General features: G+C 34.6%; 1 protein-coding gene across 1 annotated transcript in view; it reads right to left on the reverse strand.

Moving 5' to 3' along the window:
- The window catches only part of LOC308430879 (uncharacterized protein), a gene marked incomplete at both ends in the record, with an annotated part of 60888 nt that extends 45505 nt beyond the window's left edge, over positions 1 to 15383 (reverse strand). The window contains 2 exons of the mRNA XM_080930157.1: positions 757 to 1676; positions 15325 to 15383. Of these exons, the coding sequence (XP_080786283.1) occupies positions 757 to 1676; positions 15325 to 15383 (979 nt within the window). The remainder of the gene's footprint in view (positions 1 to 756; positions 1677 to 15324) is intronic.
- Between the last annotated feature and the right edge of the window lie 258 nt (positions 15384 to 15641).

Here is a 15641-nt window from a genome sequence, read left to right on the forward strand (position 1 = left end):
TTTGTCACTTATACACATTATTTCATATATGCACATTTATAAAATTATACACACATATATCTATAAATTACATTTGTGTGTGTTTGTTTTGAGGGTGCCTTGTGTGAGTGTGAGTGTGTGTGTGTGTGTGTGTGTGTGTATGTGTGTGTGTACCAGTACCACATGAGTTTTCCTAGTCCTGATCTATTACCCAAATAAAGAAATAAAGGTTTAAATTTATTAATAAGAGCCCACAAATTAAATTAGGCTTCTTAACGATGTGGTAGTAACTCACATATCTTGATTACATTAATCTAAGTTCTGCCAAAATTCAAGTTACCTACCTCAAGTTTATATTTCTAATTTTTACTCTATTTCTATCCAAGAAAAAGAAAACTTCTTAGAGGAGCAATAGAAGCCATAGCCTCTGTTTCAAAACCTATGGGACATCAACCATAATTGAAATAGAATATTGTTGTTAGTATGTAATTGGATTATTTTCATTATTTTACAATTGAAGATATTCGTGTATGTGGTTTGAAAACAATGAGCCTCATTAAATTTACTAATATTATCAAAATATATTAAATACATAGGTTATTACTTAAGCTAGAATATATGTATTAGTACAATTTATAAGATTTTATAATATATGGCAACATTTAACCTAACAGAATTATTACTATAATTTTATTAGGGTTAACCATCTATGAAGATAGAAGCTAGTTTTCAATGGTATCTACAGCTTTGTTTAACTACAGTGTTACAAAATTCCACCACTTAATTTCCTCAAGGCGTCTTTCATGTCTTTGTTCCTTAGACTATACACAAAGGGGTTCAGCATCTGAGGGACCACAGTATACAAAGTTGAAGCCACTGCAGTTGTAGTAGTTGATTCAGTCATTGCAAAGCTGATATACACCCCAATCACTGAACCATAAAACAGGAAAGCAACTGACAAGTGAGACCCACAGGTGGAAAGTGCCTTGTAACTGCCTCTTATTGAGGGCTTTTTCAGCACTGAATAGACAATTTGAACATAAGATAAAATAATGCCCCAAAATGGAATTCCACCAAATATGAAAGTTGCCATGTATATCACTATGTTATTGATGAATGTGTCAGAACATGATAGTTTGATTACATGACCCAGTTCACAGAAAAAGTGGGGGATTTCCACATATGTGCAGAAGGATAGTCGCAACACCAACAGACTATGTAGCAGGGCATCTATCATGCTACTGAACACAGAGAGCAAAGTTAACACAATGCAGGTGCTGGGATTCATCATGACTGTGTATCTAAGTGGATGGCAGATTGCCACATATCGATCATAAGCCATCGCTGCAAGAAGAAAATTTTCCATTCCACTAAGAAAAACAACAAAGTATATCTGTGTAAGGCATTCTGTGTAACTGATGGTATTGTTCTGTCTCTGGATGTTCACCAGCATCTTGGGGACTGTGCAGGTGATGAAGCAGATGTCAGTGAAGGATAGGTTAGAGAGAAAGAAGTACATTGGGGTATGAAGGTGGGAGTCAAGGCTGACAGCCAAGATAATGATGAGGTTTCCTAGCACTGTGACCAAGTACATGAAGAGGAAGATTCCAAAGATGATGATCTGCAGTTCTGGATCATCTGTCAATCCCAGAAGAATAAATTCTGAAGCAAATGTTTGATTTCTGTATTCTATATTTCTGAAGAATATGAACAGAGGTCTTCAAAACAATGGTCACATCACCTATTACTGTCTTCAATACACTGTAAAAATCCTTTAGGCATGAGAGTGTACATACTTCATCAAAGTTAAAATTTTACTTTCAGAGTTACTGCAATAGAAAAATTCTTAAATATATTTTAAACCCAAGTGAATAATGAAGCATACGTCTAAGATTATCCAGTCTTTGTACTTTACACCATAATTAAATAGACTCTTTTTCCCAATCATCTCTACTTTTTCCCACTGAGATTACCATTCCTTATTCTTTATTATCATTCCTTAACACAAATATTCATCAACACATTTTAATATTCCATTACTCATTAGTTTTCATAATTGTGGGAATAAAATCCAAAATGATCACTATACATTTTGAAGTTGTTGCATACGAGAAAGAGTTTTGTAAGGAGGTGAGGAAATAATAAGGGCAGGAATCACAAACAAGAGTGAGAGCTGAAGGATGTTAGTGAGTTATCAAAGTGTGTGGCATTGATGAAGAAAGAATGTGTCAATATGAGAATCAAAAACTTAATTCGAGACAGTGAAGTCAAATTCGTTTACCTTAATATTTTATAGCATTTTATATGTTACATTTAAATTATTATTGGCCAATAGAAAAAAATTACAAATGACTAGTAAACTTAAGCATAATAAGAAATGCACAAGAGAATATCATGAATTTTTGATATGCACAGTATATAAACACGTGACATAAAAGGACCATAGCTATACTACACTGGATTCCCTATATTAGGGAAAAAATTAGGACTCAACAATCATCACTTATGATTTAAAAGTGTTGTCTTTGTCTCACTCAAAGCTAGTATGCATGTTTTTTTCAGTTGTTAACAAAATGAGACCTTACTTGTATTAGATTTGAATCAGTGAAGATAAACAGATACAAACTAATTTGGGAAAAATAGACCATTATTCACCATAATAAATACGTAGTCACATTTTTCTAATGGGTATATTCCCTGCCTTCATAACACAACTTTTATCTCTAGTTTCCAGGAAAAAAGATGCAAAGGCAAAGAATTTCTGTAGGAGTGAGTTTTAGTGAAAGTGAACATCATGACTTTATATTTAGTATAAGCACACTGTACATGAGGAAGTTGAAATGCTTAATGAATGAAATAAATAAAAGAAATTGATAAAATGTATATATGTAAAAATGGTAAATACCAATAGTGAAAGCCTGATTCTTGTATTTTCTGAAAAGGCATTAAAAACTTATTAAGCCAGCACTATTATTTTGAGTTTATATAGGAAAACTAGGTGCGATGATGACCTGTCTTACTATTTACTCTACATTTTCATTAAACTGACATCTTCAATTCTACTTTATTATTTTTAACTACAGGTATTGCACAAATGAAATTTTTGATTATACAATTTTTTCAATTTCATTTTTATTGATAATTAATTTTCTATTCTTCATCTTTTAACTTCATTCCTCACTTATGTAATATGCAAACTGTAAATCCATAATTAAGGAAAATATAATTGACAAGCATGGAGGAGAAGAACAGCCGTCTGGCTGACTGTCTATGCTTTCTTTTACATATACTGAATTTTTTTTTCTAAAATTTCATGTTAACTCTGGAAATTTGAGATCAATGACAACTTTTAATTATTTCAACATTTGTGTGCTTATTGTGATGTAATGTATTTTGAGACATTGTGCTGAGAAACTTAGATCTGATCTCTATTTTTTATGGTATGTGATTGCATCAAAATGTCCAGTGTTATCACAGATGCTAAGTGCAATTGGCATTGCTTTATGTCTACAGATATATGGTGAGTGAGGAAAAAAGAATTTAAAGTTGAAAAAAACAAACTTTCTCTTTAGGTTCCCAAATATGTAAATACGTTCAGATAATTTCAACATAATTTTTGCTAAAAATTATATTATGATTGCTTAAGTTGTTTCAGTAAGAGAAAAGTTTTGTCTAATTTAACAAAGATTGAAAAGAATGTTAGGTGATTGTAAAAATTAACAAATTCCCTATGTGCAACTTCATATTGCTAACATTTTTGCTTGCATTTTTTTTCACAGATTCAGATATAAGATACTAGGAATCACAAGTAGATTAATTTACCTTGCTATGATCATTGTGAAGTAGAGAATAGTAAAATCATCTGGTATTTGATGGACAGAGAACATCTACTGTTAGGAAAGGGAAAACCTCTGTGAGACTCATTGAATTTATTACCAAACACATAAATACTTAGAGCATGTTTAAAATGTGTCTGATGATTGAGGCAAGCCTCTTGAGTCAGGTTGTAAGATCAGAGGATTTACATCTCCTATATCCCTAATGACTGATGTACCAACCATCTCATTAGATATCCTTTGGTATTATGTTGTTAATGATAGAAATGCATAAATTCATGAGACCTATAATAAAGAAGGTGTAAAAATCCCAGCTGTGGTTTCCCAGCTGGAGGTCAAGGTTAATCATTCAGTTTAAGCATTCTGTTTCTCCTTAACCAGAATATTACCCAGGTTATAGACTACAATAGACTGCCCAGGTTAAATGCTATTTACTGGCTAAATCAAAACTTTCATTTTTGTTTTAAGGAATGTCATATTAACTACTTAGTTCCTCTTTTATTTTTTATTTTTTAAACTTTATTTTAAAAAACAAAGTGAAAGAAAAAAATTAAACATTTTTGCATAAATGTATACAAATACATTTTTGTCAGTGCCTGGCTATTTTTTTCTTTTCTTTTTCTTTTTTTTTTTTTTTTTAAGGTTTGATACTCTGCGTTAAGGTCTTACTAGTTACAATAAGCAAAGAGTACATGTAATATAGGATGTAAACCGGAATTTGTAAATGTTTTCTTGGTGTGGAAGGATTAACCATAATGTTTTTTTGTTTGTTTGTTTTCTTTTCTTTTCTTTTTTTCTTGAACTTCACACAGTCTGTGAGTTGTTTCTGGGGCAGTGGGAGCACCTGGGGTTAGCATCCCATTATCAGTGACTGCATATTATGTCTTTTCTTTTGTGACTGGGTTATCTCACTGAGGATGATATTCTCTGATGCAACCATATTCTTAAGAATTTGGTTAAGTCATTGTTTCTGATAGCTGAGTAGTACTCCATTGTTTAAATGTACCACAATTTTTGTATCTATTCATCTACTGAAGGACATCTGGGTTCTTTCCAGCTTCTGGCTATTATAAATAGAACTGCTATGAACATTGTGGTGCATGTAAATTTGTTGTATATTGGAGTGTCTCTGGGGTATATGCCCAGATGTGGAATAGCTGGATCTTCAGGTAATACTATGTCCAATTTTCTGAGGAATTGCCAGACTGATTTTCAGAGTGGTTGTATCAGTTTACAACCCCACCAACAGTGGAGAAGTGTTACTATTTCCCCACAATCTCGCCAGCATCTGCTGTAATCTATGTTTTGGATCTTGGCCAATATGACTGGTATGAGGTAGAATCTCAGGGACGTTTTGATTTGTATTTTCCTGATGGCTAATGATGTCTAGTACTTCCTCAGATGTTTCTTAGCCATTCCATATTCCTCAATTGCGAACGTTTTGTTTAGCTCTGTATCCATTTTTTAATAGGGTTGTTTGATTCTCTGGTGTCTAGCTTTTTGAGTTCTTTGTATACCTTGGATATAAGGCCTCTATCAGATGTGGAGTTGGTAAAGAACTTTTCACATTCTGTTGGCTGCCGTTTTGTTTTCTTGACAATGTCCTTAGCCTTACAGAAACTTTGCAATCTCATTAAGTCCCATTTGTTAATCTTTGACCTTAGAACTTGAGCCATTGGTGTTTTGTTCAGAAAAATTTCTCCTGTGCCTATGTGTTCTAAGGTTTTCCCAATTTCTCTTATAATAGTTTCAGTGTATCTTGTTTAATGTGGAGATCTTTGATCCACTTACACTTGAGCTTTGTACAAGGAGATAAAAAGGGTCTATTTTCATTCTTCTGCATGCTGAGTGCCAGTTGGACCAACACCATATGTTGAATAGGCTCTTCCTTTTTCCATTGAATGTTTACAGCTCCTTTGTCAAAAATCAGGTGACCATATACTTGAGGGCTCATTTCTGGATCTTCTATTCTATTCCATTAATCCATATGTCCATTTCTGTATCAGTACCATGCAGTTTTCAGCCCAATTGCCTTGTAATATAGCTTGAGGTCCGGGACGGTGATTCCCGCAGATGTTTTCTTTTTGTTGAGGATGGATTTCACTATTCTGGGTTTTTTGTTATACCAGATGAAATTCCACATTGATCTTTCCAACTCAATGAAGAACTGGGTTGGAATTTTGATGGGGATTGTATTGAATCTATAGAATGCTTTTGGTAAGATGGCCATTTTGAAATATCATTTATTCCAATCCATGAGCATGGGAGGTCTATCCATTTTCTGATATCTTCCTCAATTTCCTTCTTTAGAGGATTGAAATTCTTGTCATACAGGTCCTTCATTTGCTTAGTTAGAGTCACACCAAGGTATTTCATAGTTTTTGTGATGATTGTGAAGGGTACCTTTTCCCTAATTTCTTTCTCCACATGATTTCCTTTGAATATAGGAAGCCTACAGATTTTTTTGATTTCATTTTATATTCATCCACTTTGCTGAACTTGTTGATCAGCTGTAGGAGTTTTCTGGTGGAATTTTGGAGTCACTTTCTTACACAATCAAGTTGTATTCAAACAATGATGCTTTTCCTTCTTTTCCAATTTGTATTCTTTTGATTTCCTTTTGCTGTCTAATTGTTCTGGGCAGGACTTTCAGTTCTATGTTGAATTTGATGGGCGAGAGTGGAATAGTCTTGTCTAGTCCCTGACTTTAGTGGTATTGCTTCAAGTTTCTCAACATTAAGTTTAATGTTTGTTATTGCTTTGTTGTATATTGCTTTTATTATGTTTATGTATGGGCCTTGGATTCCTGTTCTTTCTGAAACATTTAATATGAACGGGTGTTGAATTTTGTCTAATGCTTTCTTGTTATATATTGAGATGACCATGTGGTTTTTTCATTAAGGTTGTTTATATGGTGATTTTCATTGTTTGATTTCTGTATATTAAAACATCCCTGCATACCAGGGATAAAGTCTACTTGATCATGGTGAATGATTGTTTAGATGTATTCTTGGATTTGGTTTGCAAGGATATTGTTGAGTAATTTTACATAAATGTTCATAAGTGAGGTTGGTCTGAAATTCCATTTCTTCGTGAGGTCTTTGTGTGGTTTAGGAAATAGGGTTAAGTGGCCTTGAAAAATAAGTAAGAGTGTGTTCCATCTGATTCTATTTTGTGGAAAAATTTGAAGAATATTTGTATTAGCTCATAAATAAATGTCTAATATAATTCTGAACTGAACCCATATGGACCCAGGCTTTTTTTTTGGGGAGGCTTTTGATGACAACTTCTATTTCTTTAGGTGTTATGGGATTATTTAGATGGTTTACCTGGTCCTGGTTTAACTTTAGTATCTAGTATCTGTCTAGACATTCATCCATTTCCTTCAGATTTTCCAGCTTTAGTGAGCATAGGCTTTTGTAGTGGATCTGATTATTTCTTGACTTTCCTCAGTTTGAGTTCTTATTCTCCACTTTCATTTCTGAGTTTGCTAATTTGTGTACACTCTCTTTGCCCTCTAGTAATTCTGGCTAAGGGTTTGTCAATCTTGCTAATTTTCTCAAAAAACCAGCTCTTGGTTTTGTTGATTATTTCAATGGTTCTTTTTATTTTTCCTATTTGGTCAATTTCTGCTGTGAGTTTGATTGTTTCTTGCTGTCTACTCCTCTTGGACAGCATCTGTGCTGTCAAGTTGCTAGTGTATGCTTTCTGCAGTTTCTTTTTGTAAGCACTCAGAGCTATGTGTTTTACTCTCAGTATTACTTTCATTTTGTCCCATAGGTTTGGGTATTTTGGGATTTTGTTTTCATTAATTTCTAGAAAATAATTATTTTCTTTCTTCATTTCTTCTTTGACCATGCTATAGTTTAATAGAACATTTTATAGCTTTCATGTGTATATTGGCTTTTTTGTCTTTGTTGTTATTAAAGAACAGCCTCAGACCATGGTAATCTTATAGGATGCATGGAAGCATTTCAATCTTGTTATATCTATTGAGTTTTGTTTTGTGACCAATTATATGGTCAATATTGGAGAAGGTGTTGTCAGGTGCTGAGAAGAAGTTGTATTCTTTTGTTTTCGGATGATATGTTCTGTAGATGTCTACTAATTCCAATCGATTCCTAACCTCTGCTAGCTACACTGTGTTCATTTTTCAGTTTCTGTTTCTATGATCTGTCCATTGATGAGAGTGGTTTGTTGAGGTCTTCCACTTTTCTAGTGTGATGTGCAATGTATTTTTTGAGCTTTAGTAGGGCTCCTTTTATGAATATGGGTGCTCTTTTAGTTGGAGCGTATATGTTAAGGACTGAGAGTTCCTCCTGACCAATATTCCCTGTAATGAGTGAAAAGTGTCCTTCCTTATCTTTTTTGATAACTTTTGGTTGAAAATATACTTTATTTGACATTAGAATGGCCACTTCAGCTTGTTTCTTGGGGCCGTTAGCTTGGAAGTTTTTTTCCCCACCCTTTTACTCTGAGATAGTGTCTGTCTTTGTCTCTGAGATGAGTTTCCTGTATGCAGCAAAATGCTGGATTCTGATTATGTATCCAGACTGATAGCCTATATCTTTTTATTGAGGAATTGAGTCCATTTATTTTAGCAGATATTAAGAAATAGTGGTTGCTGTTTCCTTCTATTTTTTCTTTTAGAGGTAGAATTGTGCCTGTGTTTCTTTATCTTTTTGGTTTTCTTGCTTACTTATTTTCTTGTTTTTATTATGATGTAGTTTCCCTACTTGTTTTTGGTTTTCCACCTATAATTTGTTGTAGTGCTGGGTTTGTGTTCATCTATTTTGTAAATTTAGTTTTATCTAGCAGTATCTTGGTCTCTCCATCTATAGTGATTGAAACAATTTTTTTGGTATAGCAGCTTGGGCTGACACTTGTGTTTTCTTAGGGTCAGCATGATGTCTGTCCAAGATCTCCTAGCTTCTATAGTCTCTGCTGAGAAGTCACATGTGATTCTGATTGGTCTGCCTTTATATGTTAAATGACCTTTTCCCTTACTGCTTTTAGTGTTATTTCTTTGCTTTGGCAACTTGGTGTTTTGACTATTATGTGTCTGGAGGAATTTCTTTTCTGGTACACTCTAGAGTTCTATAGGCTTCTCTTATTCTAATGGTCATCTCATTTTTAAGGGTAGGGATGTTTTCTTCTATGATTTTGTTAAAAGTATTTACTGTTCCTCTTAGTTGATATTCTTCACCCTCTTCTATTCCTATTATCCTTAGGTTTGGTATTCTCATTGTGTCCTGGATCTCCTGGACATTTTGGGTTAGAATCTTTTTCGCTTTTGCATCTTCTCTGACTGCTTTGTCAATGTTTTCAATGTTATCTTTGTCCCATGTGATTCTCTCTTCCATCTCTTGTACTTTGTTGGAAATGCTTGCATCTGTGACTCCTGATTTCTTTTATAAGTTTTCTACCTCCATTGTTGTCTCTTTTGGTGTTTTCTTTATTGTGTTCATTTCTGTTTTAAATTCCTTCTTCCATTCCTTCATCTCTTTGGTTCTGTTTTCCTCTAGTTCTTTGATTTCTTTGAGTGTTTTTCTTGTTTCCTCTTTAAAAGTTTCTATTTCTTTATGCTTTTCCTCCTGTTCTTGTTTAAGGATCTCTATTATCATCTTGAGGTATAATTTCGGGTCTGAGTCTTCTTTTTCTGGAATGTTTTGCATTCTGCTGTTGGCTGTGATGGGAGAGCTGGGTTCTGGTTTCCAGTTTGTCTTGGTTTTCCTGGGGTAAGCTCTTTTGCTTTCCTTTTGCCATCTTGTAGTCTGTTATCATATGTGGTCTTGTTTTCGGTGTTTGGTTCTCCTATATACCTGGCCTGTGACAATGGATCTCTGCTGTTCCTGGTGGCAGATGGCCTGAGGGCTTGTTCTGCATGCATGGATCCTCCAGTTGGAAAACATTTCCCTAATGTAGAATTCCTGCTCCCTTGAATCAATGGGGGGGGGGCATGCTTTCTGAGCACAAGGCACTGACCTCTCTGAGCCCTGACTACTCATAACACAGTCTCACTAGACCTGTATCCCTGGATCTCTGCTGTACCTGTTAGCAGATGGCCTGAGCACCTGTTCTGCACCTTGAACTGCATTTTGACAGTATTAATTAGAAAAACATCAGAGAGAACAAATTTATATTGCAACTAGAAGCAGGTATACACACATGATATCTATACATGAAAATACTTTTAGGTATGAAATTATTTTTAAGCCATAGAGGCATGTAAACATTTATGAGTTTTTGCTAATTTTGCAGAAAAATTTGCAGTTAATTTTTATTGGAATATGAAAATGGTTTTCACAACCACCTGTAACCCAAATAGATTAGAAAAAAAAGCCCCATACTTCACTAACAATCTGTACTCTTAAACAGATACCATTACCAAAACTCAAGCTTATGTAAATAATTAAATCTAATAATAATTTTTAATAAAACTTTTACAAGTGAAATTCCCAGGTTTTAACTGTCTTATAATCTCCTTCTATTAATATTCTTGGATAACTTTATTTTACAATGATAAGACATGTTCCCCAAGTGAACATAAACAAAAGTTTAGCTTGAATGTCAGACTTTCAGAGTCATAATCCATGATGATACTCAAAGGTTTTTGGGAAGAAAAGATGAGGTCATTAATTGTAATTTACAACTTGGATACAAAAAGAGCACAATGGGCATGGATGAAGTGTTTAGAAATCTGTAAGGAAGTCCCTACCTGGTTCACACTCCTCTTGAATAATCAACATCTCCCATTTTTTTCTAAATAGCTAGTAAATAGTAACCAAAAATTTAATCTTCCTTATATAAGTCATATCTCCTAATTTTTTCTAAACTTGCCACCAAATGGACACCAAGTATTCCAATATATTAGGCAACAAGGACAGTTCATTTTCTTATTTTTTCTGGAATATCGTTTATTGTTACTGACTTAATAGTGTAAACAGATTATTTAAATACACATGTACACAAAGAAAGAGACAGAAAGAGATAGAGGGGGAAAGAAGGGAGAGAGGAAGGGGGGAAGGGGGAAAGGGGGAAAAATAAGAGAAAGCAAACTTAAAAAAAAAAGGCCCATCACTGCTGTTGTTTAAAAGGAACATAGTTGCTTTTAGAGACAAAAACTTATGGCTTTTAATTACAATGATTTCACTTTAAAAATTTAAACATATTACATAACACTTATTTTTATTTGCTTGTTCTTTCAGTGCTGAGATTCAAGCCTCAAGCATACTATACTGTATTTCAATGGTAGTCCAGAAATATACAACCTCATACTACATAAAGATTTTCAGAGGTCTATTGATTATGTTCAGACTAGAGAAAAGAACCATACACCAGCTTTGATGACCCAGGATTGAACCAAGCATGAATGGCAAAAAAGTTCATGGAAATGATTCCTATTTTTTTTTACAATGAGCAAACAGTACATGTCGTACAGGGTGCAACACAGAATTTCTCAATGTGTTCTTGGTGGGTAAGGATTGAGCATGACTTTTTGTTTTGTTTTGTTTTGTTTTCTTAGACTTGATACAGTCTATGAGTTGTTTCTGGGACAGTGCAGCCTCTGGGGTTAGCATCCCACTATCAGTGACTGCATTTTATGTTTGTTTTTTTTTTTTTTTTTTTTTTTTTTTTTTTTTTTTTTGTGACTGGGTTATCGCACTCAGGATGATATTATCTAGATGCAGCCATTTTCTTAAGAATTTGGTTAAGTCATTGTTTCTAGTGGCTGAGTAGTATTCCATTGTGTAAATGTACCAAAATATTTGTATCTATTCATCCACTGAAGGACATCTGGGTTCTTTCCAGCTTCTGGCTATTATAAATAGAGCTGCTATGAACATTGTGGTGCATATATTTTTGTTGTGTGTTAAAGTGTCTCTGGGATATGGAATAGCTGGGTCTTCAGGTAGCACAATGTCCAATAATCTGAGGTATGGCCAGACTGATTTCCAGAGTGGTTGTATTAGTTTAAAACCCCACCAACCGTGGAGAAGTGTTCCTCTTTCTCTGCAACCTCTCCAGCATTTGTTGTCATCTGAGTTTTGGATCTTTGCCAACCTGATTAATGTGAGGTAGAATCTCATGGTTGTTTTGATTTGCATTTCCCTGATGTCTAAGGATGCCAAGCACTTCCTCAGATGTTTCTCACCATTCGATTATCGTAAACTGAGAACATTTTGTTTAACTCTGTACCCCATTTTTAATAGGGTTGTTTGATTCTCTGGTGTCTAGCTTTTTGAGTTCTTTGGATATTAAGCCTTTATCTGATGTGGAGTTGGTAAAGATCTTTTCCCAATATGTTGGCTGCCATTTTGTTTTCTTGACAATGTCTTCAGCCTTACAGAAACTTAGCAATCTCATTAAGTCTCATTTGTTAATCTTTGACATTAGAGCTTGAGCCATTGGTGTTTTGTTCAGGAAATTTTCTCCTGTGCCTATATGTTCTAAGGTTTTCCCTACTTTCTCATCTAAAAGTTTCAGTGTATTTGGTTTAATGTGGAGATCTTTGATACACTTACACTTGAGCTTTCTACAAGAAGATAAGAAAGGGTCTCTTTTCATTCTTTAGCATGCTGAGTACCAGTTGGACCAACACCATTTGTTGAATAGGCTGTCCTTTTTCCATTGAATGTTTACCGCTCATTTGTCAAAAATCAGGTGACCATATACTTGAGGACTCATTTCTGGATCTTCTATTCTATTCCATAGATTCACATGCCTATTTCTGTACCGGTACCATGCAGTTTTCAGCACAATTGCCTTGTAATATAGCTTGAGGTCAGGGATAGTGACTCCTGATTTTTTTTTTAGTTTTTCTACCTCCAGGGTTGTCTCTTTTAGTGATTTTTATTGTTTCCTTTTCCATTTTAAATTCCTTTTTCAATTCCTTCATGTATTTGGATCTATTTTCCTCTAGTTCTTTGATTTCTTTGAGTATTTTTTTTTTTTGTTTCCTCTTTAAAAGCTTCTATTTCTTTATGCTTTTCCTCCTGTTCTTGTTTAAAGATCTCTATCATCATTTTGAGGTATGATTTCAGGTCTGAGTCTTCTTTTCGAGAATGTTTGGCATTCTGCTGTTTGCTGTGATGGAAGAGCTGTATTCTGATGTTGCCAGGTTGTCTTGGTTTCACATAGGTAATTTCTTTTGCTTTCCTCTTGCCATCTTGTTGTCTGTGATTATATGTGGTCTTGATGTCAGTGATTGGTTCCCGTCTCTTTCATGTACTGCGCCTGTGTCCCTGGATCTTCGCTGTTCATGGTGTCAAATGGCTTGAGTGTTTGGTCTGCAAGCAAGGTGTGAACCCGAGTCTCTAGGCAGAGTTCCTGATCCACTGGATCAACTGGAGGGCCGCACCTACCGCTCTCTAGTCCTAGCCCTTTCTGTACTCCAGTTACTTGCAGTGAAGTCTCACCAGTCCTGTGTCCCTGAATCTGTGCTGTTTCTGGTGACAAACATACTGAGCCTTTGTTCCACAGGCATGGGCCTTCTGAGTGGTAACTGAGTCCCTTTGGCAGAGTTCATGTTCCCCTGAACGAATGAGGGTGTCATGTTTTCTGTGCAACAGGCCTAGCCCTCTCTATGCCTAAGCTACTCCCAGTGCAGTCTTGCCAGACCTGTGTCCCTGCATCTCTGCTTTTTCCACTGGCAAATGTCCTGAGCATTTGGTCCGCACTCAAGGGTCTACCGGGTGGAAACCAAATTCCTATGGTAGAGATTCTGCTCCCCTGAACCAATCACGGGGTTCGCGCTTTCTTTGTGCTAGGCCCAGACCTCTCTGCACCCTGGCTACTCACAATGCAGGCCATTTGCTCTGTTTTGGGGAAATGTTGTGAGGTGTTGCTATTCTTTGATGTTTGTGAGAATGTTCCATAAATACATATTCTATCTATTTAGTTTATAGCATCAGTTGCCTCCCTCCTCTTTCTGCTTTTATTTTGTATGAATGACCTACCTATTGACAAGAGTAGGATTTTAAAGTTTTCCATTCTCACTGTGTGAGGTCAATTTATGATTTTAACTTCAGAAGTTTAGCTTTTATAAACTTGGTTATCCTTACACCTGTGACATAGATGTTACTGAGTATTATTTGATAAGTTTGTGTTCCCTTTCTTATCTCTACTAGTTATTTTTTCTTGATATCGGTTTTGTTACATATAAAAACCGAAATGCCAGATTTTTTTAATCTAGTTTCTTGAACCTTATTTTTACTTCTCTTTATTATGAGGTGATATAAATTCTTGATGTTAAATTGTGTTTCTTGTTTGTCCCATTACTACTCATCCTGGTTTTCAACTTTCTGTTAGTATGTATCTGTTTATTAGGGAGTTGAAGTCACTGATGTTGCAAAATACCAATTCCCAGAGATAATTGGAATTTTGTCCTCTGTTTACCTTCTTTATGCATACTGTGTACTTGTTTATTATTTGACTATTGGTATGCACAGTGGAAAAGTTAGGTTTCCTTCTTTTCTGCTTTATGAATAATTTTATTTTCTTTTTGATGTAGTTGAACTATTTGGCTTGAAGTTTTATTTCTAGCATTCTTTTTAGAGCTGGATTTATAGATATGTATTGCTTAAACTTGGATTTATCATCTTGTTTATCCATTTGTTGTAACTGAAATTTTGTTTGGTAATATTGTCTAGATTAGCATTTCTAATCTCTTACAGACTACATATTTGTCCAGGAACTGTTATCTTTTTTACTCTCCATATTAAGATTGTAGTTGCATCATCTTACCTATCGAAAGTTACTTTTTTGATATGGTGACACAATAAATTTGACTTACTGAAAGGATCAAGATACATTGACATATGCAAGATAACTTGTTGTTAAACTCTATTGACCTCAGTCAATAATAGTGCACTCAGTGAATTTCTTCAAAATCCCTTTTGAAGAAAGAGGAACATAGATACCTGTAGATACTATGTAAGATCAAGAGAGAGAGAGAGAGAGAGAGAGAGAGAGAGAGAGACAGAGACAGAGACAGAGACAGAGAGACAGAGAGAGAGAGAATGAGAGTGTGAGTTCACAGCCTCAATTTTTTTTTCAGGCTTTGACACCCAATTTTCCATGAGGATCGATGGAAGCAATGGGTAAATGAAAGTAAACATACATAGAGAAATAAAAGTGTTCTTTTAATTGGGATATTTGAGGCAACACAGACTTTAAATAGTATATGGCACTATGCAAACGGGACATAAGTGTCTTAGTATATTGTGGGATAAAACATTGAATCGTTTACAAAATGGAGAGTTCATCTGTAGGCTATCTCCTATGCAGTCAGTAAATTGTAAATACAAGTAAGGAAGAATGTGAATATATTTCTCAGAAGTTTAAATGCTCTAATCAGGCAAGTCATTCTTGTCCAAGCTTCAAAACCCCCAAGGATTATAGGCAATTAAACCTTTACTTATTTAATAGGGGATTTCAAAAACAACATGGTTATTATAAAAAGAAACTATATATTCTGAAGAAAAATTGGTATATGAGAAAGACTTACTGATTCCAGATGGTTATGTTGCTGCCACAGACATCGTCAGAGTATTTTTCAAAATTCATTATGAGGATTAAAGAGAAGTGTTTACAAAGCACTAATGGGCTACATTAATTAGTACATTTATTTGTTTATTTGCATTTACAAATAAACAAAATTTATATGTATTTACAAACACAATAAATTTGGGAACATTTTACACAAAAGAATGTGAGAATTATTTTTAGATCATTTAAAAGAATCAGTTAGGGTTTTTTTTGTTGTTGTTGTTGTTTATATATTTTTTCTTTACTTTTATTTCAAGTAATATCCCACCTTTCCTG

This window comes from Micromys minutus (genome assembly GCF_963924665.1).
Source record: "Micromys minutus genome assembly, chromosome: 16".
Lineage (NCBI taxonomy): Eukaryota > Metazoa > Chordata > Mammalia > Rodentia > Muridae > Micromys > Micromys minutus.